The 27,517-nt window shown below is 38.2% G+C and overlaps 1 protein-coding gene across 9 annotated transcripts in view; it reads right to left on the bottom strand.

Annotated features, from left to right (window-relative positions):
• Positions 1–5,719: 5,719 nt before the first annotated feature.
• Positions 5,720–27,517, bottom strand: part of ADD3 (adducin 3) — a 124,122-nt gene continuing 102,324 nt past the window's right edge. For 8 of the 9 annotated variants that reach the window (XM_077877668.1, XM_077877675.1, XM_077877674.1 and 5 more), the window contains 13 exons: positions 24,571–24,709; positions 20,506–20,657; positions 19,451–19,531; positions 18,451–18,600; positions 17,608–17,751; positions 17,402–17,500; positions 16,093–16,275; positions 15,245–15,502; positions 13,655–13,774; positions 13,101–13,187; positions 10,304–10,427; positions 8,562–8,657; positions 5,720–7,955 (listed from right to left, as the gene is read on the bottom strand). In XM_077877668.1, coding sequence (XP_077733794.1) covers positions 7,663–7,955; positions 8,562–8,657; positions 10,304–10,427; positions 13,101–13,187; positions 13,655–13,774; positions 15,245–15,502; positions 16,093–16,275; positions 17,402–17,500; positions 17,608–17,751; positions 18,451–18,600; positions 19,451–19,531; positions 20,506–20,657; positions 24,571–24,709 — 1,926 coding nt within the window. In that variant the 3' untranslated portion in view covers positions 5,720–7,662. The remainder of the gene's footprint in view (positions 7,956–8,561; positions 8,658–10,303; positions 10,428–13,100; positions 13,188–13,654; positions 13,775–15,244; positions 15,503–16,092; positions 16,276–17,401; positions 17,501–17,607; positions 17,752–18,450; positions 18,601–19,450; positions 19,532–20,505; positions 20,658–24,570; positions 24,710–27,517) is intronic. The other variant, XM_077877677.1, reaches the window with a different exon arrangement.

A 27,517-nucleotide genomic window follows, 5' to 3' on the forward strand; every position in this document is an offset into this window, starting at 1 on the left:
CTGGGGCCCCGGGACCCCCTCATCTGGCCATGGCCACCAGGACCGGTTCTGATGAGGCAGGAGGAATCAAGGCGGCTCCAGCTCCAGGGCTCTGGGGACTCACTCAACACTAAGCCACTCCTGTCTCCAGGCCAGTCATGATCTCGTGTGTTGGCTCCAGGGCTGCCTTGCTTCTGGGATCCTGATGGTACCGTGTACCTCGAGTCTGGTAACAGGATCCCCATCTGTCATTCTCCTTATGTCTGAGTTCCTGTCCGAGGAACTGTCCCCAGGCCCCTGCAGCCTGAGGTCCTGCCTTGATCTTGCCATTGCCCCACAGGAAGTGGAGGAAGCGCTGCTCTTGAAGCCTGGGGCTGGGGCTCCCGCACTCTCCAGGGGCCTTGCAGTCCTGCTTTCCTGCTCCGGATACCTGACTGGGATGTCCACTTCCCTGACCGAGACACCACTTTACCAGATTGTGCTCTTGGTTGACTGCCACGTCCTCCAGCTTCCACGTTTTCACCTGCTGGGCTGGGCTTCTTGCTGGCTGCTTCAGCCCGAGCTGTTCTCCCCACGCCTGACTTTGCTCAGCGAGTGGGAATTCCAGAGCTTGCCCCACCCAGTCCGCCCTGTTCCTCTGCAGTTAATTGAGCCATGCTTAGCTTGACTTTAGCAAGTATACGTGGAGGTACTCTTGCTCAATACTAACCTAAAGGTCAAAATGGAGACATGAGACCACACTTAATACAAAATCATTTCACATACAGGGTTTGAAGACAGAAAACCAGAAGATATTTTTTAAATGAAAAGTCTCAATTGCCACACAACATATTTTAAAAGGCTTACCATACCCAAATAACCGGTGCAGCGGGAGCCCACCTCCCACCCACCCCCACTCCCACCGACCAGTAGCTAATATTTGGAAAACATTTGTGGTCGTCGGAATAGCCTCAGATTACCTTTACTTAAGTTGAAAGAATTGAAGTTGACATTTCCAAAATAGAAATCAGGTAGGAAGTAATGTTTAACTTTAACTTGTGAGACTAGGAAACACCAGTGGATATTGCCCGGGCCTGCCAACAAGTTTCTCCGAAAACTGAGTGGGTCACCTATTCTGAAGTCAAAGTCTACCAAGCCAGCCACCACTGCAATCCAGCCCCTAGAGCATTACTCAACAGGAAAGCGTGAGTTATAGCATGCAACGATGACTTCCTCCACAGCTCCTGCTCAGTGAGAATCTTCAGAAGCTATTGCTTTTGGAAAAACCAATTACTTTAGATCCTGTCTGCGAGAGAAAATGCTCTTACGTTAAGGACAGACACTAGACTGGCAAATCATTGAAGAGGGTCTAGCAGCACTGCTGCTCTAGGTCTGGGCTGGGGACAGTCACTATCAACATTTTTTTTTTTAAACCCAGAAAGGAGTACCAGTGGGAAATCTACAAAACTGTACTTCCTAACTCCTTCATCTTATAATCATACCACTTTCTTCATTTCTAATCCATCTGTTAGGATTTTACTGCTATGGGAAACCCAAGTTTTTCTTGAAAAATCTCTAAATATCAACCTGAGAGGACATACCGTTTGGTCTAAGAAGTCCAATTAAATAATACTCCAGATCGGTCTTGCCATAGGGCTCATACATCTACTGGCTTTCTGAGGGGCACCCTACTACAAGCAAACAATTATTATAGACAAGATTTTTGTCCTACCTATCGAGTATTTTATCATTTTAATAGCACAGCTAAAAAGTTTTGGAACAATTTCTTAGAAAGCTAATGCTCATCAGTGCATATCCAAATTAGATTAGTAACACTATCCTGGTTTTTCATTTGCTTTTTACCAAATTAGATTAATAAAATCAATGTTATTGATTTTAAGGTATGGAATTTAGCAAGGAACTAATATTTCGTCTAATGATGGGAGTTACCTGGGACTGAAAATGTGGGATTTTTTTTTTTTTTAAACTTTTGTAAGCAAGGTCAAAACTGGCCCTGGAGAATGACAAAACCTAATGCGGTTTGTGTAGGAATAAAACAAAACGTAGCTTAGTCAATTACATTCATCATTGCTCTGGTATCGAGACTTACCCAACCAGAGATTACAAAGGCCTTAAAAATAATTATGGACTGGATACATATCCATCTATCTGCTAGATAAAACATAAACCTTTTTTTGGCTATGGAAGGAATATCAAAAGGTATCAGTTTATCGTTTAAGATACAGATGACATTTAAAATATTGCAGCTTAAAAAAAATTTACAGCTTGCAGCAATAAAATCAGCTCCTTAATTTGAGAGAATACGCAAAACTCTCAGCAGACCTGAAACCTTAGGAAAAACAATTACGGATTACATAATATACAGACTGTGCCCTGCAACACATTTCTCTTAATGATTTCTGTAACAACATGTTAAACATTAATTTGCTGGGAACTTTAGAAAACTGTGTATTTATTCCTAGGTTACGATCTGATGAGCTTCCAAGATAGACTATGGCACGGTAGCAAAGCAGGAGATAAGAGACTCGAAGCCCTTTGCTTAACTCCTGGCTCAGCTGCCTCTGAGCTGCATGATGTCAGGCAAGGACTGATCCTCCATGAGTCAGAACAAGAAAACAAGGCTGAAGGAATAAAGGAAATGATTTGGTATCTTTAAACTTTCCTCAACCTTAAAGTACACCCAGCGATGCATAATCAGAAAAAAGTCCTAAATGGAAGCTCAAAGATATTTTGAAGAAATTTCCCCATGATTAATTAAAACCAAATTTAGACCGAGGATTGCCCTCTAATGGCCATCTCTTGGAAATGAAATCCCTTTGAAAACCACTGAATTTGAATTTGTTACTTTTTCTATCAAAAGTTCCTCAAAGGCTTATCCTTGTTCTGATCTCCAGAATGTATGCTAGATTTTACTCCAAGAAAGATTATCTCCAAAAATACTTATTTTTTATTTTTAAAGATTGTATTTATTTATGATAGACATAGAGAGAGAGGCAGAGACACAGGCAGAAGGAGAAGCAGGCTCCATGCTGGGAGCCCGATGCGGGACTCGATCCCGGGACTCCAGGATCGTGCCCTGGGCCAAAGGCAGACGCTAAACCGCTAGGCCACTAGGCCACCCAGGGATCCCCCCCAAAATATTTATTTAAATAAAGTTGTAAGTAAATAAAAGTATACTTCTGAACTTTAAAACTATCTGTATAACTAGGGGTGCCTTGGCTGGCTCAGTGGGTAGAGCGGGAGACTCTTGATCTTAGGGTTGGGAGTTCAACCCACACTGGCATAGAGTTTACTTAGAAAATAAGTCTTAAAGAATAAAATGTCAAGGTTTAAAAATAAAGTAAAACTACTTCTCTAACTAGATTAAACAGTCTTTTCAGGTTTTTAAAATAACAATTTCCTTGGACTATCTCTCCTTGTCTCCAACACTGAAAATCGAAAAGGAAAAAAGAGGAAAAGAGAAAGAGTTTTTACCCAAGTCTTTTTTGCATCTTAAGCAAAAGTTCAGAAATCTTGTCTTCCAGGTGTCCTGGTGAAGACTCCTTATATTAAAGAATAGTATCACCACAGGCCACTCCTACTTTGCAGGTATTCATCAATTTCTTTATTCTTGGGGTGACTTGCTGAGAAAAAGAAAGCCGTCTGAATCAAAAGTTAATGTTTCATACTAAATCATCTATATCCCATCTGGGACGCCTGGGTGGCTCACAGCGTTTGAGCGTCTGCCGTCGGCTCAGGTTGTGATCCTGGGTCCTGGGATTGAGGCCCACATCAGGTTCCCCACAGGGAGTCTGCTTCTGCTTCTGCCTAGGTCTCTCTCTGTGTCTCTCCGAATAAATAAAATCTTTAAAAAAAAACCTATATCCCATCTTATATTGAAACATGAGTTCACTGTGAGTAGACTTATAATCCAAACTAAGTAAACTGCCCAAAAAAGACCTCACAAAAATGTAAACTGGAGCCACACTGAGTCTGGCACACAGATGTCACTAGTAATTTTAGAAATCAGAATGTTTATGGGTGGAATGCTAGCGCCTCCTTTTCATTTTTTGTAAGCCTTAGTCTCATTATCTACAAAATGGGGTTATCTATTTTGTTGGGATGTTGGGAAACAACAAATGAAACAATACATGAATAGCACTTAGCATAATTTTTGATAACAGAAGGGATTAAAAAACAAGAAATATTACCTCCCCAGTCAAAACATGACAATTTTTGAAGAAGGCATTATATTGCCATTCCCAGGCTCTAGGAGTCATTTTTTGGTACAGCTTCTTTCTGAAACCTCACTTCAAAAAATTGGTTCGACCCGTTCTCCACCATAGGCATTAGAGTTCTTCCTGGTGGTATTTGTATTGGTAAAATAGGACTTGCTGAGACAACAAAGTTGAGAATAGTCTAGTGAAGAGAATGATAAGCAACAAAGGAAAGGTCTTCCAAGTTCTGGGTATTTCACAACAAACATGGTGCCTACCGACTAACAGTGAAGTTACAAGCAAGGACTTACTCCACATAGTGGATTGTTAGGTCTAGTACACCCTCTAGTGGCCAAAAAAGAAGATTGTTCTTTTACACATTTTTGGTCAAGATTGCAATTTGATGTGTATGTATCACCCTCAAGTTTAAAAAACAACCAGCTTTGCCTTTATGTGGTGGTTTTTTGTTTTTTTTTTTTTTTTTTGCCTATGTTATAAAAACAAAAAAGCTAATGTTAAGAGAAATCAATGCTGTCACAACTGGATCCATTCAGTTCGACTCCTTGAGTGAAAATACTAGAGGAAAAGGTAGAGGCAGCATACCTTTCATGCTATATATTGACTCTCAAATATAACTTAAAGTTAACTGTCTTTGTTGCTTTATGGAAGGGAGTTTTGAAATGAGTATTCTTCTAAAGCAGCAATTTTTCACCACAGAGTTATTTACAAGCCAAAGTAATAATTAAATATGCCCAAGACTATGAATCTATTCTTCTCTGCCCAAACCTTTCATTTTTATAATGGGTAATTATAGCAAAAACTTCAATTAACCAGAACCCTCAATTAACATGATTTCCCCTTCTTGCACTCTATTTTTAGGACAAAGTGGGGAAAAAAAATCACAAGAAGTCATTCATGTGAAGGATTGAGTTTGAAAATCTTCTAGGATGAATTATGCTAAGGAGAAAAAACCCAGAATAAAATTACATTCACACCTTGATAACCAGCATATATGAGATACATCTATAAATCATCCAGAGTTAGAAGGGAATAGATTTATTTTGAATGTTAATGTGGTGGAACTGTAACCTATTTTCCATTCTTTTTACTGTCACATTGTTACCTAAATAAAAAGTCAAAGAAAAGGGTAAGTATTATAAACTCAGCACATATTCTGCAACATTTTCTATTCGGCATCCATAGATCATAACAGCAGATCTAAAACTGAGAATCGGAGTCCTAAGTCCTTCAAAGATCTTTAGATCCCAGAGATATATTTGTGGTCACCGTACACTATCAAGACAAAGAATAGGACACTAGGGGAAGATTTCTTTTAATGTGAGCTGAAACAAGAAGGGTAATTTTTACATAGTGGATTTTTAATTAATTTGAAAATAAATTTACCAGGACATTACTGATTCAGAAGCAACAGTCCTACCCAAAAAAATCTCACTGTGGTTTAAAAAAAATTTCTTTCAACATTCCACAAAGTAATACAGGCTAAGGAACCACCCCTGAATTGAAAGCTCATGATACCAAATGCATCTATTTAAAATACTGTTTATTTGTGATTTAACATTAATTAGCATTACATCTAAGAGCAATATCAGATAACATTTATACATTTTCCACAGGACACAGAGGTTCATTGGCTCATTCTTTATGCCAAAGCAAGTAAATAGAGGCATTAGCAAAAGGTGCAAATAGTTCACTGTTGCGTTTAAAAAATATTTATGCACATTGCATTCATTTAAGATATATATATATATTTAAAAAGTTATGGGAAAGCATAGTTCACAGGTTACTGTTTCTACATACATTGTAATACAACATAAATGATGTAGAACATAAAAAAATCCTCAAATACAGAATTAAGCAACTGAAAGTTTCCACTAAGAGATTAAAACACTGATTCCAGTAGTTAGTGAGATCTAGAATGAAATTTCCAGGCTCTGTTTCAACTTTGCATCATCATACACATACAAACAGAACCAGACCTAGAACACACTGTAATCAATGTGATTTTTTACATGCCAACTCACCCTCCAGAAACACTTTGGATTATTTTTACCCACTGACCATTTCGGATCATTGATTTTACATTGATTTGTGACATCACTTGGGTGAAGGGGAGAAAAAACTATATTAAGTCTAGGTTTAAATTTGTATTTACATTAGAAAGAAAGTTAAACGAAACAAGATAAGAAAACTTTGTAAAAATTACGAAGTGGTAGGTTTTCTCACGGGGGGATTAGACCCACTGATTTCTTCTAGTGCTGCCTTCTAAAGATTCAGAAGCTAAAAGGAATTGACCTTTTTAAAACTCAAATATCAACCAAGAAATACAATGATTTTGGCAGAGTAGAATTTCAGAAATTTGGGACATGTTTCAAATAAGCTATGCCTCAAATCCTATCAAGACTATCAAACTAGAACTCTTTGTATGACACCACTTTTGTTCCCTTCATTTTTCACTTTCTCTCTTCCTTTTCATTTGGTTACCATATGAGAGCTTCTTCATTTGTTAGCAATACTAAGAAAAAAAATACATGATAAGGTTCAAATATGGATCTAGTTATACCTTGAAATGTTCTAGTCCCCTTTTGATACCAAGTCCCTGGATTCTTGAATTATATTTAAGTATACTCAGTACCAAGCAGCCTTAAATATGCTCTACTGTTATATGATTGGCTAATATGCTTATGATGCTTTTATAATGAATGGTATACAAACATCTCAACATACAAAAATTGTTTTTGCCAGAGTTAAACTAAATAACCCATGTTATGTGTACAAAATCCCCTTTGTTGAAAAATAAGGGGCTTTCTAAACTAATAAAAAAGGAAGTTTTCAAAAATTATAGTTTACTAAAATGATTTTTGTTTTGGCAAAGAAAGTTACTTCAGGTGAGGAAATTTTATACTATGAATAAAATTCCAAATGAATCTTTTCTTAAACTTTTTAAAAAAATTATGTGCCAGTGTATACTAATGCTATAGATTCTTAGAAGCTTTTAAAGCATTCTGTTAATGCCCACTGAAACAATGGGAAACCAAAGGTACAGTCAATAATGGTGGTAAAAAATTATAATCTGATTACCCAGTGAAGCAGCTGCTGAGAAATAAAAATTCTCTCACTTGTTCACTGGTAATTTATTTCCAACAGATATTATGCAGAAGGCCTGAAGTAATTCAGACAGGTATCTGTTTGTGGTGAATTATAGTAATACTTCATGAGGGCAGAGCTAACTAAAACTAACAAGTGTTTTAAAAATCCAGAATCTTTTTCGGAGATATAAAATGAGAGATGAATTTGAAACTTTTTCATAATAGGTTTTTCTTTTAGAAAATCTCTTTCCAGTTCTTAAAGTCCAGTTTGCTACATACCCCCAATCTTATCTACCACTGCTTATTAATAATCAACTTAAATGTGGTATTTAGATGTGCAATGTCACATTGTAATAATAATAATTATAAAACGACTTTAGTTAGGCTTCAACTTTCTCCTTTTTTTTGTTCTTTTTCAGAAAGGAAGGAGTACGGAATTTCTTCTTTTTCTTGGATGGTGATTTTGAAGGTGAGCCTTCAGGTGACAGAACTTCTTCAATTTTTTCTGGAGACTTAATGGTAATCTCGATGTTCTCTATGGTCGTGCTTGTAGTTAACCTACTCACTCGCTTAGCGAGCTCATCTTCAACATCAAGCATATCATCCTTGCCATTCACTACCGTGACAGGCACTTCCATGGAGATGAAGCTCTTGGAAAATAACTCATGGTTTTCTACAAAAGGGGAGGGTGGAGTTTTTTGGTTATTTTATTATAGTTAACATCTTTATTTTACAAAACTGAAATGTTTTAGCAATGTACTAAGACATTACTTTAACTTCAGTAAAGATAAATTATTATCTTTGGATCTATTAGCATGAAGCTAATTTTCTTACAAGGTATAAAGGGGAAAGGGACAAAGTTATTAGACCAAAGGATGAAAGCTGCGTAAGGCTGGTTTGATGATTTGACACTTTCACTCTAAATCAAGTCAGGATAAATGAGGAAGACAACATGTATTTTTCTTCAATTTTGGTCATTTGGCAATCAAACTGAAAAAAGATTTCATGCTTCTGATTGGAAGATGTAGGACCAATCACTTTTAATTTCACAAATTCTTAAGAACTACCAGTTGCCAAAATCCAGATTAAGGCAAATCAGTATAAACGCAGAAGTAGCACACCATTTAATAAAAAAATATAAAATTATTGGGAGCTTTAAGTAAAATCCATGGCAAACTTATTGCAATCAGGCATTCAATTTCTTTACATAAAAACAAATGACAGAAGACGAACTCTTAAGACTAACTCGGTGAATGCTATGGGAGGTTACAGTGAATACCTTCTAATTTTTCAGGGATATTTTGCGGTGACTGGGTTTGAGACTGAATTTGTGAAACAGATGAAGCGTCATCTGAGAGTAATTCCTGCTCAGCATCTGTTGGATGAGAGTTTAGTTAAAAGCCATGCAAAACAAAGAAGCATAAGATCTTAGGGAGGTCAGTGCATATATCAAACACCTGCAGACATGTGATAAACTCTTCTGCAATGAGCTGAGCATGCTAACAGCTTTCCCATATATCAAGAACTATGCATTAAGAGGAGGTTAATGTGTTAACACTTCTGGCTGCTAATAGCAAGTTTACATACATGCTTTAGGTAAGGAAGCATGGCTACTGACAGCCCAGGCAAATAATATGTATGCATTTAGCTTTTGCTAGGGTGTTAGAAAACCAAAATAAAAAAAATAAAAAATAAAAAATAAAAAGAAAACCAAAATATATTGAGCAGCCAGGTGAAAAGAATGATGAAGTCTCACCAATGATGCTACATTCATGAGGCAGAGTGCCTCACTGAATTTTTGAACAATATCCAATTAGTGATTCCTGTCAGAGCAATATTAGTGAGCTAATTCAGAAGGCCATAACGAACGTGGAAGAAACTATTTATAAAAAAATATATATATAAAAGGTGACGGTTCTAGAGTATATATAGTATTTATTACCTGGCATCTTTAGGCTTTCAAAAAATGAGAGATTAAAAAGGGACACTTAACAAAATAGAAAAAAAAAAAAAAAACGACAGTTTCCAACCTTAGGTTAGAATAAACAAATTCAATAATACCACTTATTTAGTATAATCACATTAATGAGTCAGGATGACTCCCTTTTGTGACAAAGGCACTAACATACCGATAAAAACTGTCCCCTGGATGATCCCAGATGTTAATTTCTTCTACACGATATCTAACATGGACACAAAGTTTTTATTCATTCTGTTCTGCTTTGGGTAAAAATTTCAATTGTATGTTGTAGATGGTCTTTTAAAGCAGAGGCTCTTACCCTCTTTTGGGGCTACAGACTTCTTGTCCCTTCCCTTGAATGCCCCCTTTCCCCAAATGTGTATCATACAAAATTAAGAATATATTTTTTAGATGGCTTATGGGCTGTCTGGAGCTTATACAAAGACCCAAGATTGAGAGCCCCTGCTATAAAGAATTTCTTATTTTTGAGGGGAAAAAAAGGGAGCTAGTATTTAATTAACTGGGGTTTCATTAACAACTTTTAAATATAATTCTTACTTAGGGTTCTGAAGTCAGAAAAACTCAACCTCATGACAGTGTCCATATGCTTAAAAAAAGTCACATCAAAATTTTGTCAGTTTGCTTTTGAGACTATAATACTAGCACCTTGTGATACCCAAAAACAACAGAGATTTTACAAAGTATTAAAGACACTTAAAAGACGCTGTAATGTTTAAATCTATTACTATATCTGTATTTATTTTAGCTGATAATTCTTTACTTATCTGTGGATTTCACTTTACTATGGGAGATTTTTGGTAGCCATCCAATCGCTTTCTGAAGAAAACTGTTTCCTCTACATGTTAACATACATGGACTGTGGTGGCTCTTTGTATTTTAGCTCTACCCATACTCAGTAAGGTCTGGGAGAGATGATATAGAACAATCGATTGCAGAAAGAATATTTAAAAACAAAAACACTGACTGTCTTCTATCATCCAACTCAAGGTGCTCTATTGTTAGTAGTATGGTTAACAGGCTTAATCTGAAAATGAACTAACCTTCCAGGCCTTGCTGTTTACGTTCGATTGTCTTCTTATACTCTTCAAGCTCTCCTTCTGTGAGATGACTGAAGGGGTTGGGAGGAGCTGGTGGGGCCTGATCATCATCTTCAAATTGCATGGTCTTGCAGAGAAAAACATTGACAGATCAGAGGCTTATTCTTCAGAACTGGGTTAGAGGGGCACAAACATAGCTGAGGGCTCCCAGAATGATGGTGGGAGACTGGGAGGAGACTGAAAATTCTCCAGATAAATTAAATGGCCTCAGATAAAAGTAGTACAGATATTAACATTTGGGGATTCCCCAGAGAAATAACCAATGACCCTATAGCAAAGCTCACCAGTTCCCAAGCTCTGCACATACCCAGAGCATTTGACTGGTTTTCAGTGACCCATTCTTAAATATACACAGACTACCATGCATTACCAGACACCTGAGGAAAGCTTACAACATGGAAGGGAGAAACCAGGACAAGAAAAAGGGAACTCAGAAGAAACAAGGACAATAAAAATCGCTGAAATTTAAAAGTGATTCCCTTAGAGCAGTAAGAGAAAATGTATCCATGAAAAATTAGGATGGTATTAAAAAAGAAACATTCATGGGGCACCTGGGTGGCTTAGATGGTTAAACATCTGCCTTTGGCTCAGAATATGATCTCCAGGGTCCTGATATGGAGCTCCACTTCCAGATCCATGCTCAGTGGGGAGTTTGCTTCCCCCTCTCCCTTAGCCCCTCTCCCCCTGATTGTGCTCTCTCTCTCTCAATGAATAAATAAAAGATCTTAAAAAAAAAAAAAAAAGACACATTCTGGGAATAAGAAGTCTTAAAAAATTTGTTAAAATATATCAAAACAAAATTAAATAGAAGAATAAGAAAATAAAGTCAATCAAATCTCTCAGAAAGTAGGATAAAAAAACAAAGAGATGGAAAGTGGGGAAAGAGAAAAATCAGAGGCTCAAAGAGGCCCAACTAACGGCAAATCTTAACAGAAGAGACTAGAAGGAAAAAAACTACTGAAGAAATAAATTTTTAAAATTCCCAGAACTGAAGGATAGGACTTTACAGATTGAAAACGGTTACTGGGGGATCCCTAGGTGGCTCAGAGGTTTAGCGCCTGCCTTTGGCCCAGGGCATGATCCTGGAGACCTGGGATCGAGTCCCATGTTGGGCTCCCTGCATGGAGCCAGCTTCTCCCTCTGCCTGTGTCTCTGCCTCTCTGTGTGTCTCTCATGAATAAATAAGTAAAATCTTAAAAAAAAAAAAGGGTTACTGAATGCTAAGAACAAAGACTAAAAGAAATCTACTGCAGAGCACATCATAAAATTTCAGAATGGCAGGGATGCAGAAAAGGTCTAAAAGAATAAAAAAGGGCCCTATACAAAGTCACATGAATCACAGTGCTCTTCTCCTACTTCTCAACAGTAACATGGAGTTACGGACAACAGAGTGATGCTTTCCATAGTTTTGAAGTAAATTATTTTAAACTAGAATTCTAGATCTATTATATGAATATATGAATATGAATATGAATATTAATATCTGAGGGTAAGACACAGGATTTGAGGCTGTTACCTCCTAGGTATCCTTTCTCAGAAAGCTAGTAAGAAGATGTACTCAATGATAAAGGAATAAGTGAAAAAACTGGAAGACACAATGCAGGAAACAGGGATACCACACAGGCAAGAAGCAGAGGAATCCTTGGGTCAGCCTCTGCAGCTGGCCTGAAGAGCAATCAGTCCACATCTGGACTGCAATGGCAGAGGAATGAGAGATTACCTGTTACCTTTGACCCTCTGGAAAATAATATTAAGAAGGGCTTTATAATGTCTCTGAAAAGTTTGGGAAGAACTAAACCAATGTACCCAAAATACTAAGCATATGAAAAACAGAGGCACTTATTAACCCCAGGAGTCAAAGTATATAGAAGAAAGGAAATGTAATCATGGGATACTACCTGGCTCAGCAGTAAACATTTAATAATATAAACACTGAAAGCTGATTTAACAAAGAAACTGTAATATAATCTTTCCCCCACATTTTCTCATCTCTGAAATTGGGATTCATCTCATGATTTTTTTTTTTTTTTAAGATTTTATTTATTTATTCACGATAGACAGAGAGAGAGAGAGGCAGAGACACAGGCAGAGGGAGAAGCAGGCTCCATGCCAGGAGCCCGACGTGGGACTCGATCCCAGGACTCCAGGACCGCGCCCTGGGCCAAAGGCAGGCGCCAACCCGCTGAGCCACCCAGGGATTCCCCTCATCTCATGATTGATGGCATCCTACAGTTATGATTGTCAGGGGTTTTCTCTCTTTTAGTGATATACAAAATAATGGTACTTCTTACAGTCAATGACACTGATTCAAGGAAATCAATCGAGGACTAAAATTAATAGACAAAGAAAAAGCAGAACAAAGAAGCTCTTTAGAAATGTGGAGGTAGCGATGCCTGGGTGGCTCAGTCAGTTAAGCATCTGTCTTTGGCTCAGGTCATGATCCCAAGGTCCTGGGATGGAGCCCAGCATCCCAGGACTGTTTCCCCTGCTTGTGTTCTCTGGCTCTCTCTCAAATAAATAAATGAAATCTTTTTTTTTTTTTTTTTTCTTTAAAGAAAGAAACATGAATGCTAGAAGAAAGTCCTTGCCCTTGGAAATTGGGAGTTCAAAGTGACATTTTAAGTCTTGCAATTATTTGACTTTTTAACTTGTGCTTATATTAATAAGTGTTCATATGTAAAATACAAAGAAATTAATGTGGTAGATGAAAACCAAAGATCATACTGCTTCACGGACTTACAGAAGGAGGTTTATCCACAACAATTCCAGCAAGCAATTGAGATTGGGGTCCTGCTGTTTTCAAGTCATATCGGTTTTGTTCTCGAATCTGAATTGAAATACAATATAAGGTTCTTAGGGGCAACTATGCAGATGACCTTTACTCTCTCTTTTCCCAGAGGCTTGCTATTTGACCACCCAGAGCCTCTTTCGTTCCTGCCTCCACAAAATCCTCTCTGACCATCCCAACAACTCACATTCATCTCTTCCACTCTTCTTAATGGGTGATTTCCTATTGTCTTACGTGGTTCAAGAATTACATTTTCCACAAATGCCAGGGTTCACTTTCACTAATACAGCAACAATATGTTTAATACTACTTCTCTGTGTGAGCCCACTCACCAGTGACTAGCACAGAGCTGGAGGTATTCAATACAAGCTAAAATTATACTGAGTTTCAAATTCTTCTTTATTCAACCCCCCAAGTACGGTATTAATTAGATTTAATCTCACTAGTGATTTGAACATAAAATGGTATAAAAATGCCTCCCCTGGCCACAGAAGACCACATCTTACCTTATTTCTCTTTTCTAGTACCTCATTTGGGTTTGTGTTTAAAGGAACAAACTGATTTGGATCTTCAATTTTGATAGGTGTTCCACTACTAACTTTAGAAGAGTCCTCTGCTCTCATCCACTAAAAAATAAAAAAAATATATAAATGAAGCTTTGTGTTAAGGAAACATAGAAGGTTCTTGGTAACTATTAATTGACTCAAGAAGAGGGAGCATACGCTGCCAATATTTCAAAGAATTTCACTAAGCAGTATTTAGTAGTTAATCACTGTCTATCTCATACTACTTAGAAAAACGCTCACCATCAGCACTCACTTAAAAAAATGTGATTACTATTCACATGACTACTCACTTATATGACTACTTAAATTTTCTCCTTTTGGGGATCCCTGGGTGGCTCAGCAGTTTAGCACCTGCCTTTGGCCCAGGGCATGATCCTGGAGTCCCAGGATCAAGTCCCATGTCAGGCTCCCTGCAGAAGCCTGCTTCTCCCTCTGCCTGTGTCTCTGCCTCTCTCTCTTTCTCATGAATAAATAAAATCTTCAAAAAAATTTTTTTTATCCTTTTGGCATTTTCAAATACGATGCTCAAATGTTCCAAGAACAGATACAGAGCTTGATCTTGTATTAATTCACACTGAGAGGTGGTGCCTGCATTGAAGTTTCTTCAACTGATGGCTAAGTCACAAAAAGGACTTGAGGAATCCCTTACGATTGTTTTTGAGACTTCATTTTTTATTTTTGGATGCTAGAAAAGGCCAACCCTCTGACTAGCATTTTACAAAGAGGGTAATTTGGTAGTAACTCCTAATATAATAGAACGATAGGGATGGAAGTCTTATAGAATTCTTCTTCACCCCTTATTATATCACTAAAAGAAGGCTAATATATATCAAGATTAATAATGGCTGGCTATCAGTCTTGTCAATAAAATTAATTCTGGGAAACTTAGGAGTTTAATTACTAGGAGATAAGAAATCTTATAGACTAAGGAAAAACGCTTTCAAGTGTAGGCACTTCCATATCGAATGTTACTAATTTATATGACAGGATGAACTAATTTTGAGTATTTAGAGGATATTTGGCAATAAACACTAAACTTAAAGCAAATCTGAAGCAAAATGTTGAAAAAGATAAGACAACCGATTTCCTCTCTCTACAAGATCCTGCCTAAGGATAACTATGTGCAGTCATTCATGAAGCTTTGGCACTATAACTTGTCGGTAACTTTTATAGCTCTGATTTCACTGGGATAGTACAAACTGCAAAACAGTATCAAGTAATGGAGTAAGAACAGGGCTCCAGAGTCACTGTATGCATTCAAATCCTGACTTTACTATTTACAAATGATTAATCTCTCTGTGCCTCAGTTTTTGCATCTATAAAATGGGAAAGAAAAATCCTCAAGAGAATTAAATGAGAATTCATTTATGGCTCATAAAACAAAGTATTCTGTACAAAGTTTATATCTGATAAATGGCAGGTTATTATTATTTTATTCTGCTTTTCCAATTTTTTAATGCAGAATATTCAATTAATGAGTAAGCAGGCAAAATATTTAGTAAAGGCAAACCACATAAAATAGTGACATACTGTGATTTTGGTCCTGGGACTGGTTTCACCGTTCCGAGACTCTTCAGGCACATTCACTTTCATGTAAGTATTTGGAGAGTTCAGCCATCTTGTTTTCTCACGCTGCTGTCTCTGTGCCATGTACTTGAGAGGAGAGAGTGGCACTGTGTCATCCTCAAAGGAAAAGGCAGTCACAGTTGCTGGGATTTCCACATCACTCTTGTGCCTGGGCTTCTCTCGAATGAGAGGATGCCTATAAGCATAGCCAGTTCTATATCCCTACGAGAGCAAAAAAACCCCCATTTGAAACAATCAAAAATGTACCAAACACAGAATTTGGACTCTTAATTCTTTATATGAATGATGAAAAAGACTCATTTGTTGAAAAACAAAGGGGAAAATACCTTTCAAACCCCAGATATCCTCCACATAACACTACAGTTGAAATTAAGCAAATTTCAAGATCTGGTTAAAACGGATTCCAGCTGACAATGTGATTTCCACTCACACAACTGTTCCTGACAAAGGTAATTTCAAAACTGCTGACCAGAAACATTTTCCTAGCTATTTTCCAGTTTTCTGGAAGCCAAATCTCAGTGCTCATTTAAGTCTTTGTTCCTGGGTCTGAAGGCAATCTATCTTCTGACCTTAGTGGAAGAGGATAAAATCTAAAGTAAGATGACATTTGCATGTTTCACCGTATGGTTCTTAAAAATGTGGTAAAATTACACTGGAATGCCTCCCTAGGGTCAAACTCAGCTCCCAGAGGCATAAAGAGGATGTTCCCAGAGAGTCCAAAGGGAGATGGAGGCATTCGCTTTTGAATCTGAAGACATGAAATCCAAGTTTACGTTCAGTTTTTCACCTACCAAATTATCCAGAGTCCTCATCAGCCCTTCAAATTCAATCTCGCCAACCTTCCACTTTTGATGGGAACCTATATTCACTCCTCCTCCTCCAGATGCTGCTACAGTGTAAGTGAAAGCTTTATATTTTTGAGGATCCAGCACAAGCAGATTGTCTACTCCACCTGCCCCTGCTAATGCCCGAACCTGTAATCAATGGCAAAATAGAGATGTACAAGACTGTAAGGATTACAGTATTTTACACCTTTAAAAAGGCATAATTTTAATTCAGCAAATACCTATAATACCTGTTCAGGCTACTAACAACAAAAATAAGGCAATATACTTGTGAAAATAGGCAGCTGAAGTATCTTTTCCATCTATCTGAAAAAGATACCTTCCAGAATTCTGATCCTCCCTGATGGAAAACACATTTAGAGCCATTCCTTTTGGCATATTTCAAGAAACTGAATTCTCTTGCCAAATTTTAAAGTTATCTTGCAGTTTTCCCATGGTTATCCTTTTTTTTTTTTTCTGGAAGTTATAATTTTAAAGGAATATAAATACTATACTGTGAATTTAACGATATTTAGGCAGAGGAAGTCAGCTCGTTATCTTAATCAAGGTTTTCATAGCTTCATTTAAGAAGAGGAGGAAGTACTGCTGAAGCAAAAAAAAAAAAAAATGTTGGTTCTTAAGACATTAAAATTGACAGAAGAGTTTTTTCCCCTTTCTTGTGGCCTTTCCAATATATTAAAATTATTACTATTTGCTTCAAAAGAACCTTCTTGAAGATAGAAATTAGGTCTGTTAAAAATACATTCAGCTTCTCTGAGGAAAAAAGTGGTTAATAACTATCCAACCTATTATAATAAGGCTGAGGCTGTGCAATTGTTGTAAACTGCATGAGTTCATAAAACTTCTGGCCTTACTCTTACACTTTTTATGAAAGTAGTTACAATACATTTGATCTTTGATGACTGACAGTGGCCTTTGTTTCTCAATTAGTACCACACCACCACAAGGTAAAAACAGAGACATGTAGAATTATACTATCTTAAAAGTAGGATTATAGGGGAAATGATGTTTATGAGGCACTCAGATTTGAGTGTGTGCATCTATATGTGAAATATTTTTTCCTCCTATTTTCAATTCAAGAGATAACTGAGCTGACCCCCCTTTTATCCAAGTAAAGCAGAACTTCTATTAAAAGCTTAACAAAACAAAATGCTACCAACCAATAGGACTTTGAAAATTAGTAAATACAAAACCCACCTCAACAAGCAAATTATAAAGCAATACAAAAAAGTGTGTGTGGGATAATTTTTCCTACCTGAATCTCACAGGCCATCTGCACATTAAATATATAATGAAAAGCCTCCTCAACTGTTTCTCCAAGGGCTACCACACCATGATTTCTGAGCACCAGCACCTAAAATAGAATCCCAAAGCAATCACTTTAAATAACTGGCATAGCTCACACTGTTTTTATCAACAGCAACAAAAATAGCTCCTTCGATAGAAACTCTACTTACATACCTTACAACTTGGCCCCAGAACTTTCTGCAGCTGAATTCTCTCCTCCTGGTCATCAAGTGACCCTTGGTAGTCATAATAAGCAATTTCTCCCAGGATGAGGGACTCTTGAGAAATTGGAAGGATCCCACACTTCATGGAGGATACCTATGTGATTGGGTCCATGTCAAGAGGACACGGTTAGTTACTTAATTACACTCTCCTAGGAACCTGATTCTTTAGTCAGCTCAGAAAGCACTCATCTATTCACTGTGTTCACCATTCCAGCCCATCTCCCACTTTATTTATATATTTTTTAAGATTTTATTTATTTATTCATGAGACACACAGAAAGAGAGAGAGGCAGAGACACAGACAGAGGGAGAAGCAGGCCCCATGCAGGGGGACCGACGCAGGACTCGATCCCAGGTCTCCAGGATCACGCCCTGGGCCAAAGGTGGTGCTAAACCACTGAGCCACCTGGGCTGCCCCCATCTCCCATTTTAGCTCTTCACTTCTTCCAGGAAAAAAAAAAAAAACAAAAACAAAAATCACAATTTAGGGGACACAGTCAATTTAAATGTTGTGCCAAATATTATGAAAGAAACTTTGCTCCAAAGAACTCAGTACCCAATTATTAGCTGATTAGTTAAAAATGCCAATGCTATCTCTCCAGTTGTTTCCTACAATGTCAGCATTTGATCCAAAGGCACTTTGATTTTCTGGGTATGCAGAAATTAGTATTTTGAATGTGATTCTGAATGATGGGGTGTGAAAGAGTGCAGGTAGTAAAGTATCACATAAGGGAAACCGTGAAAATAATACATTTCCCAGAGCCATTGTTGATTTTAGCCTTCAACCACTTACAGCTGCTGTTGCAAGTGTATGGATGTGTATCACACACTTAACATCCGGACGTGTTGAATAGATTGCAGCATGGGGACTGAAGCCTGTGTGGTCAATTTTCAAATTAGTACTTCCCTGATCAACCACTTCTCCTATTATATTGACTTTCACCTGGAAAAATCAGAGAGACATATTTAATTGGTACACACATATCAAAGTTTGCCTGTGGTCCATCAGCTAAACCAGGGGGGTGGCAAACCTTTTTGTCAAAGACCAAACAGTAAATATTTTAGACTTTGTGGGCCTCTGATGCAATTACTCAACTCTGCCACTTTATGTAGAGCCATAAAGAACTGTAAAAGAATGGTTATGGCTTTGTTTCCATAAAAATTTATTTACAAAAACAGGCAGTCTGCAACAAAACTTAGAATTTAGTAAGAAGCAGTTTCTAAAAAGCCAAATATGTTTAACTCTTCACTAAAGGTCTGGACAAGTATGGCATTACTGAAATGGCTAGAAAATTTCCATTTGCTAACATGGCAGCACCCAGAACCCCTGTAGTGCCTGCCACTCTAGAGGCCAATGACAGTGGCTACGAGATAATCATGGAAAAATAAAATGCTACACAGTCAGACCCTCTGCTCACATCAACTGAAATTTGCTGACCTCTACCTATAAAATACACATACACTTGTGTGTGGGTTAAAAAAAAAAAAAAAAAATTCCGGCGTGTATAGGGCGGGAAAAAAATGCAAAAGATTCCCTTCAAAACATGGATAGGTTTACTGATAATCAGACCAACTTCATTAGTTTCTTCAACTACCTTGTTTTTCTTGATCCCTAAAACTTTTCTTAAAAAAAAAAAAAAAAATCAACATAACTTTCTAAACTCTTTCCTATTCATTATCAAACGTTTTTTCCATCCATACCCTCTCTTGTTCTGTCCTGTACTAAAAACTAAAAGCCGTCAGAAAAGCACAAAGCAGCATAGAAAAAGTAACACAGAAATTAAAATTTATACCAGATTGGAAGCTGTGGCTTCAGAAAAAGACAGACCTCTAGGAATTATTATTATGTGGTCTTGCTCCTTACTTATCCTCACCTGGAAGAAAGAGAAAAAAAATAGAGAATTACTATGAAGGTGTTCGTATTTTGCAGTGTGAATACTACTGGGAATATATTTGCAGTGAATAACTATGTAAGAGATTGCAGGTGGAGGGAGGGTGGTGGAAATTAAAGGTGTGCAACAGGAAACTTTCTTTGAAAAGTTTTCTTTCCTCAACACTCAAGCGCTTGCTAAAAATTTCTGACATAGTTTCTCATTTACTGGACTTACCTGAATTGTCATTCTGGGAGCTCTAAGGTGGCTCAGGGTCAGCTACATTCACGAGAAAATATGAAACGAACGTGGTAGGGACTATAATCTCAATTTACAACACGGAAATTAAGAGAAAAGAGCAGAAGAAAGAGAACTGAGTCTCTTCCTGGGAAGGAGCTGAGAGAGAGATGCAGGGCAAAGGGAGGAGTGGCCAGAGGGAGAAGAGCTGCAGGAAGATGGACCTTGCAGCCCCGCCACTTCCACCATGGTAGTTTCATACTTTTTTGCTTCCAAATATGGTCTGGCTTTCAATTGTGACAACATGAAAACAAATGACAATGAATGGAAGAAATATACTTAACTAAAGCCCAGGGAGGAATTTTCTCCGACCCCAGCTACCTTCTTGGCCCCAAGTGCTTTTTTTTTTTTTTTTTTTTTTCCCAAGTGCTTTTTAATGACACTCACACTCAAATATAATTAATATGGATAGAGAAAACTTTGCCAGAAGGATTTCTTCTCGGATAGGTTCTACAGCCGGTTTGAACTACAGGGACAAGGCAGACAGAAAATGGAGAGGAAAGCTAGGTCAACTGCAGCCTCTCCCTTGGAGAGAAGGTTTAAATCAGGAGTTGGCTGTAACCCAGCATGCAAGATTCAGAAGATGAAGTCTGACGGGACTTAGGAGTAAAAGAGAGAAGAGTACAGCTGCCTTCTAGCTGGGATTTCTAAAAAAAGGAATTGAAAGTCAAAGGACTCACGGAGATATATGTATTTGCCAGCTGTGCCCATCCAAACAAGTCCACAAGTCTGTACAGGCTGGCAAGCTTACAGCGAGTCAGTTTTTCTCCCTTCACATATGAGGATGTATCTGCCCCAGGAAGGTCATTGATAGGTGTGACCATGCCGAGACCTAAAAGGAAAAGTTATGGGGAGAGATTCTCATCAAGTAATGTGGTACCTGGAAGCAACCTGAGTCTGGGAGTGTCCCAGCCTTGTAAATAATGATGGGAAACTTCTCAATCCACACAATGTTTCATTAGGTTATCTTCCTCCAGAGAAGTACACAGAGAGTTAAAATGCACATCAGCAATCTTTGCTATTTCACCTAGTACTGGACTGTGAGGGAGGCAGGCTCAGGCCACCAGGGGAAAATGACCACGTGATCCCAACGGCCAAAGTGTTATTCATACTGAGGTTATTGCTAATTTTATGATGAAAAGATCTCAACAGAAAGCTACTTTCCTAATAGCCCTTTTGACTTTTAATCAAACAAAAATGATTTAAGATGGAGAAGAATGCATTCAAATTGCAGTGTGCCTTCAGCTGTCACTAGGCAACAAAATCTAGTCTTGGGCTTTAGTGACCCAACTGCTAAACTCCAACTGTGACCAAGTTCCACTTTTTCTCAGTCTTCGTTCTCCTTGACACCATTCACCACCTCTTCTCTGGAATTCTTCTGCAGGCCTGTGTGACACCACCTGGACCTCTCATTCCCCTTTCACCTGCTGCTGCTTCCTCTCTCAACGAGCTCTCTTCTCTTCCTCCCACTTGTGACTCCTTCCCAAAGCTCAGTCCTCCACTATGCTCCATTCTCAGTTTATTCTACCCCAGGAAAACACTACAGACTCCGGAGTCTACAGTTGTCACTTCTGTGCAGGAGACAGCCTGATCTCCATCTGTGACCAGGCCCTCCTGCCCCCATCCCCTTTGGCTGGCTGCTTCTAACTGCCTACAACATAATAACATACAAATTAAAAAGGTCTAAAAAGGTTTTATTTCTCCACTTTTTCTTACCTTCTCACTCCTTAGTCTTCTGATACTGATGGTACTACAGTTCGACAGGCTCACACAGGAAATAACCTTCCCTGGACCACCATATGTAGTTCATCACCATATTCCATCATCCTTTTCCTTACAAGTTTCCTTATTCTACATCCTTGAGTTCAGGCCTCACCTCACATGAAATGCTGGCAATAAGCCTTCTCATTCCTGTCCCTGCCTGTAGCCCCTCTTCTTGTAAATCTATTTCACATAAAAGTCACCTTCTGCCTCACTGCTCCCCTGCTCAAAATTCTGCAAAAGCCCCAAACTTGAAGGCCTACAAGGGGCCAGGAAATCATGTAAGTGCCTAAACTGGGCCCCTGCTGCAGCCTGGAGGCTCCTAGAGAGGCTACAAGCTGAAGGGGCAGCCACCATTCTGCCATCAGCTGCTACCACGTGAGAATCTGAGTTCAAGGCTATCAGAACTTTTAAACAGAAGTCCCAAGTCGACACTCTAATGTGAAATCTTCTCATTGTGAAATGTTGTGAACTAATTCAACAAAATAGCTTCAATATGTACACCATACAAAATAGTATAGTTTCTAATAAAATTTCAGAGGTAGCCATGAATTGCTCTCCCACTTTCCCTGCCAACTTTAACTTCTGCTTTCTACAGCACAACATAAATTTTCCAGCCAAATTGGCTGATTTCTATTCCCTGACCTCTGAACCATAAGACACAAATTTCCTGCTGCCATGCCTTTGTACATTCCAGCCAGCAACCTTGGCAGGTCAGCTCCCCTTTCCTGCTATGGTATCTAGGGCACTCACAGGATAGCTCCTCTTATTATTTTGGTCTTCCTTGACCAGTCTTCCTCTTCAAATTTTTGAAAATTTCTCTTTAGGCTGTTTTCTTCTCTGCCTATACCTTCTTGAATGATTATTTAATTGACGTACACAGCTTTGAGTAATACTCCTCTATGTCCATCTGCCAAGCCACTCCCTTAAGCTCTAGGACTGTATTTCCAACTGCTACAATGTCTTGGCAACTTTGGCATGCCTAAGGTTGAACTTCTCCATTTCCCAAGCCAAAGAGATCCCCAACTCTGAACATTCCTATTTTTGTCTAATAATACCACGGAACTTCCCAGTTAGTTCTTCACACAGAAACTACAGAGATCTTTCTATATCACCCTCTTGCTTAAAATGGCTTAAAAAAAAAAAAAAAAAAAGATTTTATTTATTTATTCATGAGAGACACAGAGAGAGAGAGGCAGAGACACAGGCAGAGGGAGAAGCAGACTCCCTTTGGGGAGCCTGATGTGAGACTCGGTCCTGGGACCCAGGATCACAACCTGAGCCAAAATGCAGATGCTCAACCACTGAGCCACCCAGGCAACCCTAAAATGGCTTTTCAAGATTAGAATACAATCCAGACTCTGGCTGCAGACTCTGGCTGGGAAACCTTCTGGCTGAAACTTAATTGAGGCTTTGCCTAGGTTTCTGACCTCACTTTGTTCTACTTGCCCCCCACCAAACCATGCTCTTCAGATCATAATCTTTCATTTTTGTTCCTTGAAGAGACTGCCAAATTAATGCTAACCTTATTTCCATCTGACACCTGTATTTATTCTTTCTACCTGGAACATTTTCTCTCAATATTGGTATGGTTCGTTCTTTCTTACCATTCAGATTTCAGTTTAAATGTCACCTCTTCAGAGACTCTCCCTCATCACCCAATCTAAAGTAGACACCTAGTTCTTCTATCAGATCACCATCTATTAATTATCTGCATGGGACTTCCTATTATCTTACCATTTTCTTAGCCTATTCTCTGTCTCCACAAGCACAGGAAAACCGTCTGTCTTATCACAGTATCCCCTATCTCTAACAGGGTGCTTGGAACGTAGCAGATACTCAATATTACAGAAAGAGCAAAACAAACCCAACCTTCAAATTTTTGTTTCTTCTCATACAATGTTTCTCCCAAGCTGGAAGAGTGATTTTAGAACTCACAGTTCTTCCCCTCTATCCTCACATCACTACAACACATCAAATCTGTTACTAAGTTTTCTCTACTCTTTCTTGGCTATGCCTTTCTCATTGATCTCTTCCTTTTTGTACCCACACTCCTATTTTAGTTTAAGCACTTACACCTCACATCAAGACTCTTTCAAAAAATTTTTTTACCCAAATACGTATGTGCCAACATACTGGTCCGCTCTGAGTTCTATGAACATACCTTTAACCTAGCAAGTTTACATCATCCCGTCTCTTTTTATGCTATCCCTCTATTTGGAAAGTACTTGAATTCACTGACTCCTACTTATAAATCTTTAACCAAAAAGAAACAAAGAAGTGAAGAAATGAAGGAAGAGAAGGAAAATGAAAGAAAAAAGAGAAAAAGAAAATCCTTGACTCTGACATGAAGCAGTCCCTGACAGTACCTTCTGGCACTCCGTATCTTTCGGGTATTGCAGTGAGTTCTGTACATATCTTGCTGAGATATAAAGTACTTAGAGTGTCCAGCTCACCAAACCGGTGCTCTTACCAAAGAGCTGTTAAATAAATAAAATGTCCTCACCCCTCTTTTATACCAAATTCTAACTACTCCACTCTCTAAAGCCTGGTTAATTCACACCTCTCTTTTTCCATAAAGTTTTTTCAGTCTACTTCAGCAGTAGTAAGTCCCAACTCTGTCTGTGTTCATAGCATAAAGCCTTATAAAAGGTCATTAGACAATTTCTTATGAACTGCTTTGTAATTTTTCTTCTATAGTTACTTTGCAGTTTTAATCTTCTTTGCACTCATGGAATGTCTCAACTAAAATTACACACTTATCTAGGACAGGGCCCTTGTCTTATAACTATTTTATAGTCTCACAAAGTCTAGTAAATGCCTAGTTGATAAGAAAGGGTAACAGATTTCAACATTATGTTACTCTAAGTATTAGATGTTATAAACTTAAGAACTGAACCAGAGCAGAATATGTTGCCAGAGATGTACAGTGTTCAAAGTAGAGATAAAATTATAATTTTTTAAACTTTCCAAAACTGACGTACTGAGGGGAGGTGAAGTGAAGCCCGAGAAAGAATTGGCCATGATGTAATCTGCAATCTGCTGTAATGCCAGCAATCCAGTTGGGTTATGGCCTTTCTTCATCTGTTCTTGAATAAGGCATTCCAGGTCTTCCCGAAAGGCCTGAAACACACAAAATAACCACTAAGCACATACATCTCACTTGGAGCAGAACGATCCAAACATAACTTTCTCTATAATCAATCTTCTTCCCATCCCTCTTTTAAATAACCTTTCATCTTCACTATTTTAAAACAAATATAAAACACAAATAATAAAACACTGGAAGAAGAAGCATGCTTTCAGAGGAGGAAAAAAGTCATTACAAATTCTTAATCTCAAAGAAAATGAGCTATTATAACATCTACAATAGACAGCTATAGATGAAGCAACCCTGTTAACAATATGGAACTAGAGTACCAGGTATAGACTGATGCACAAAGAGAGCTATTCCTTGCTCAGCAGCCTCATTATCTATGTTAGGCTAGAGTCCCTATTTGAATAGGGGCAAGGTTCTGACTCCAGACTGCCTCATAGCAGAAATCTTCACTAAGACATACTAAGTATAATACGGCTTCCATTTTATGATTTCCATGGCAATTCCCTAGTTCCACAAACATTGAAAGCAAACTGATAAGAGTTGAGAGCTGATTACACTCTTTCTGTAACACTGTGCTAAAGAAAGGACATTTTCCCCCCAACTTTGGGCACTATATGTTCCTGTTCTGGAATTCTGCTGTATCTTTTTTTGGGGGGGCTTATGTGCATGTGTCAGAAACAGTGTTTATATAAATAAAAATTCTGAACATTAAGAGAAACTCTTTATTCTAGTAACTCTTTAGTTGATAATATGATTCATCATCTGAAATCTTGCTCAATCCTTCACATTACTTGAAATAGCTCATTTTTTATTTCGGTAACACCCCACCAATACTTATTTTATTAAATTCATTACTCGTTCTCTTGCTCAAGCCTTTTTTCATTCACTTTAAACATGAAAGCTCTTGCAATATAAATCCTCTAAACCTTGATCTTGGTTACATGCAAAGCAGAATGCCTGCCAGATATTAAACTCGACTTCCGCCCCACTTCACCTAAGAGGGAGAAGGCATAAAACTGCTTTGGAATCACTACCTCCAAGAGAAGTACATATGAATACCTTGGAGATCATTAAAGTAATCTTTATCAGAGGGGTGAATTTCCTTTGAGTCACCAACAGTAGCCTTCCTTGTAAGGATGGGAATAAGATCTCCTGGAGTCCCTGCTTAGATGTAGCCTTGCTTAGAAAATGGTTGAATAACGCAGAGGTTTTCAAAAAGCATTTTTTTTTATTATTTTATTTATTTACTCACGAGAGACAGAGAGAGAGAGAGAGAGAAAGACAGAGAGAGAGAGAGAGGCACACACAGGCAGAGGGAGAAGCAGGCTCCATGCAGGGAGCCTGACGTGGGACTCGATCCCGGGTCTCCAGGATCACGTCCTGGGCTGAAGGCAGTGCTAAACCATTGAACCACCAAGGCTGCCCTTCAGAAAGGATTCTAAAAAAAAAGGGGGGGGCGGGGATAGGAGCTCATAGTAGGAAGGAGAAATGTGGTTTGAGGCTATGAGGTTGCAGATATTAGGACCAGTCCTGACTTAATGATTATGTTGCTTTTAGAACAAGTTGAGAGGTATCTGTGATGTGAACTGAAAGAGCTGAGTGCTACCAGTTGTAATCTTAGGAGCTCAACCATGGGGCACCACAGAACACCCTAACTGAGCTTAGCACAGGAAGAGGGAGGTCATCCTTCCCTAATGCACCATGGTGGCCTGAACAGGCATGTCGGTCAACAGTGAACTTGCATCTTCCACTGGACAGGATAAGACTAGTTTTCAACACCACTACCACATGCAGGGAGGTACAGTGGCTATGATGGACTGTATGGACTTTAGCATGACTCACATATGCACATGCACACATATGTACATACCATCTCTTGAATACAGAAGTCACTGATGAACCCTTTTGGACTAAGCCACTAAAGTTCTTGGGACAACTTAGAGGGGAGTAGAAATTCCAAGAGAAAAATGCTGTACTTTCTACTAATACAGCAGGTGGATGTTTGAGGGATTAATTTAAAAAATACTAGTGACAGGGGCACTTGAGTGGCACAGTTAGGTATCCAGCTCTTGGTTTCCACTAAGGTTGTGATCTGAGGGTCGTGAAATCAAGCCCCATGTCAGGCTCTGTGCTCAGCAGAGAGTCTGCTTGAGATTTTCTCTCCTCCCTCTGCCCCTCCCACTTGTGTTTGCTTGCTTGCTTTCTCTCTCTGTCTGTAAAATAAATAAATAAATCTTAAAAAAAATAATAGTGACCATATTTGAATTCTGAGTTCATGGACCAGTTTATACCATGGTTTTTCTTTTACAAATTTGAGGCTTGTTAAATGTTAATCATCAGCACAATTATACAAATTCTAAACATTAATTCCATTGCCTGTATCTACTCCATTTTAAATATATTATTTAAACCAGAGAAACTATCCTATAAAATATCCTCTACAAAGAAACATTACACTAATGAGAAGTCTCCATTAATAAATTTCCAAGACTTAGTGAACATAAAATGATTGTGAGCAAGAGTATTTTTACTTTATTTAAGGCTGAAAAGAAAAGAATCTTCCAGATATACTCATTTATCTTTATAGAAACTATAGAAAACTTTTGAATACCTAGCAATGGGGCAGTCTACTCTTCTGCAACTTTATCTTCCCTTCAAAACCCAATTTTATTTAAACTTTCTTCAGCTGAAAGCAGCTTTAATCAAGATTCTTTCATTCAGTTAGAAAAAAAAAAAAAGATACCTACAATGGGTACCACTCATTATTTACATTGTAATAGCTCTGAGAAATGGGCAGCATTTTATTGAATGCCCCACTTCATATTGTTCCA

The sequence above is a fragment of the Canis aureus genome, chromosome 29, assembly GCF_053574225.1.
Source record: "Canis aureus isolate CA01 chromosome 29, VMU_Caureus_v.1.0, whole genome shotgun sequence".
Taxonomy (NCBI): Eukaryota; Metazoa; Chordata; class Mammalia; order Carnivora; family Canidae; genus Canis; species Canis aureus.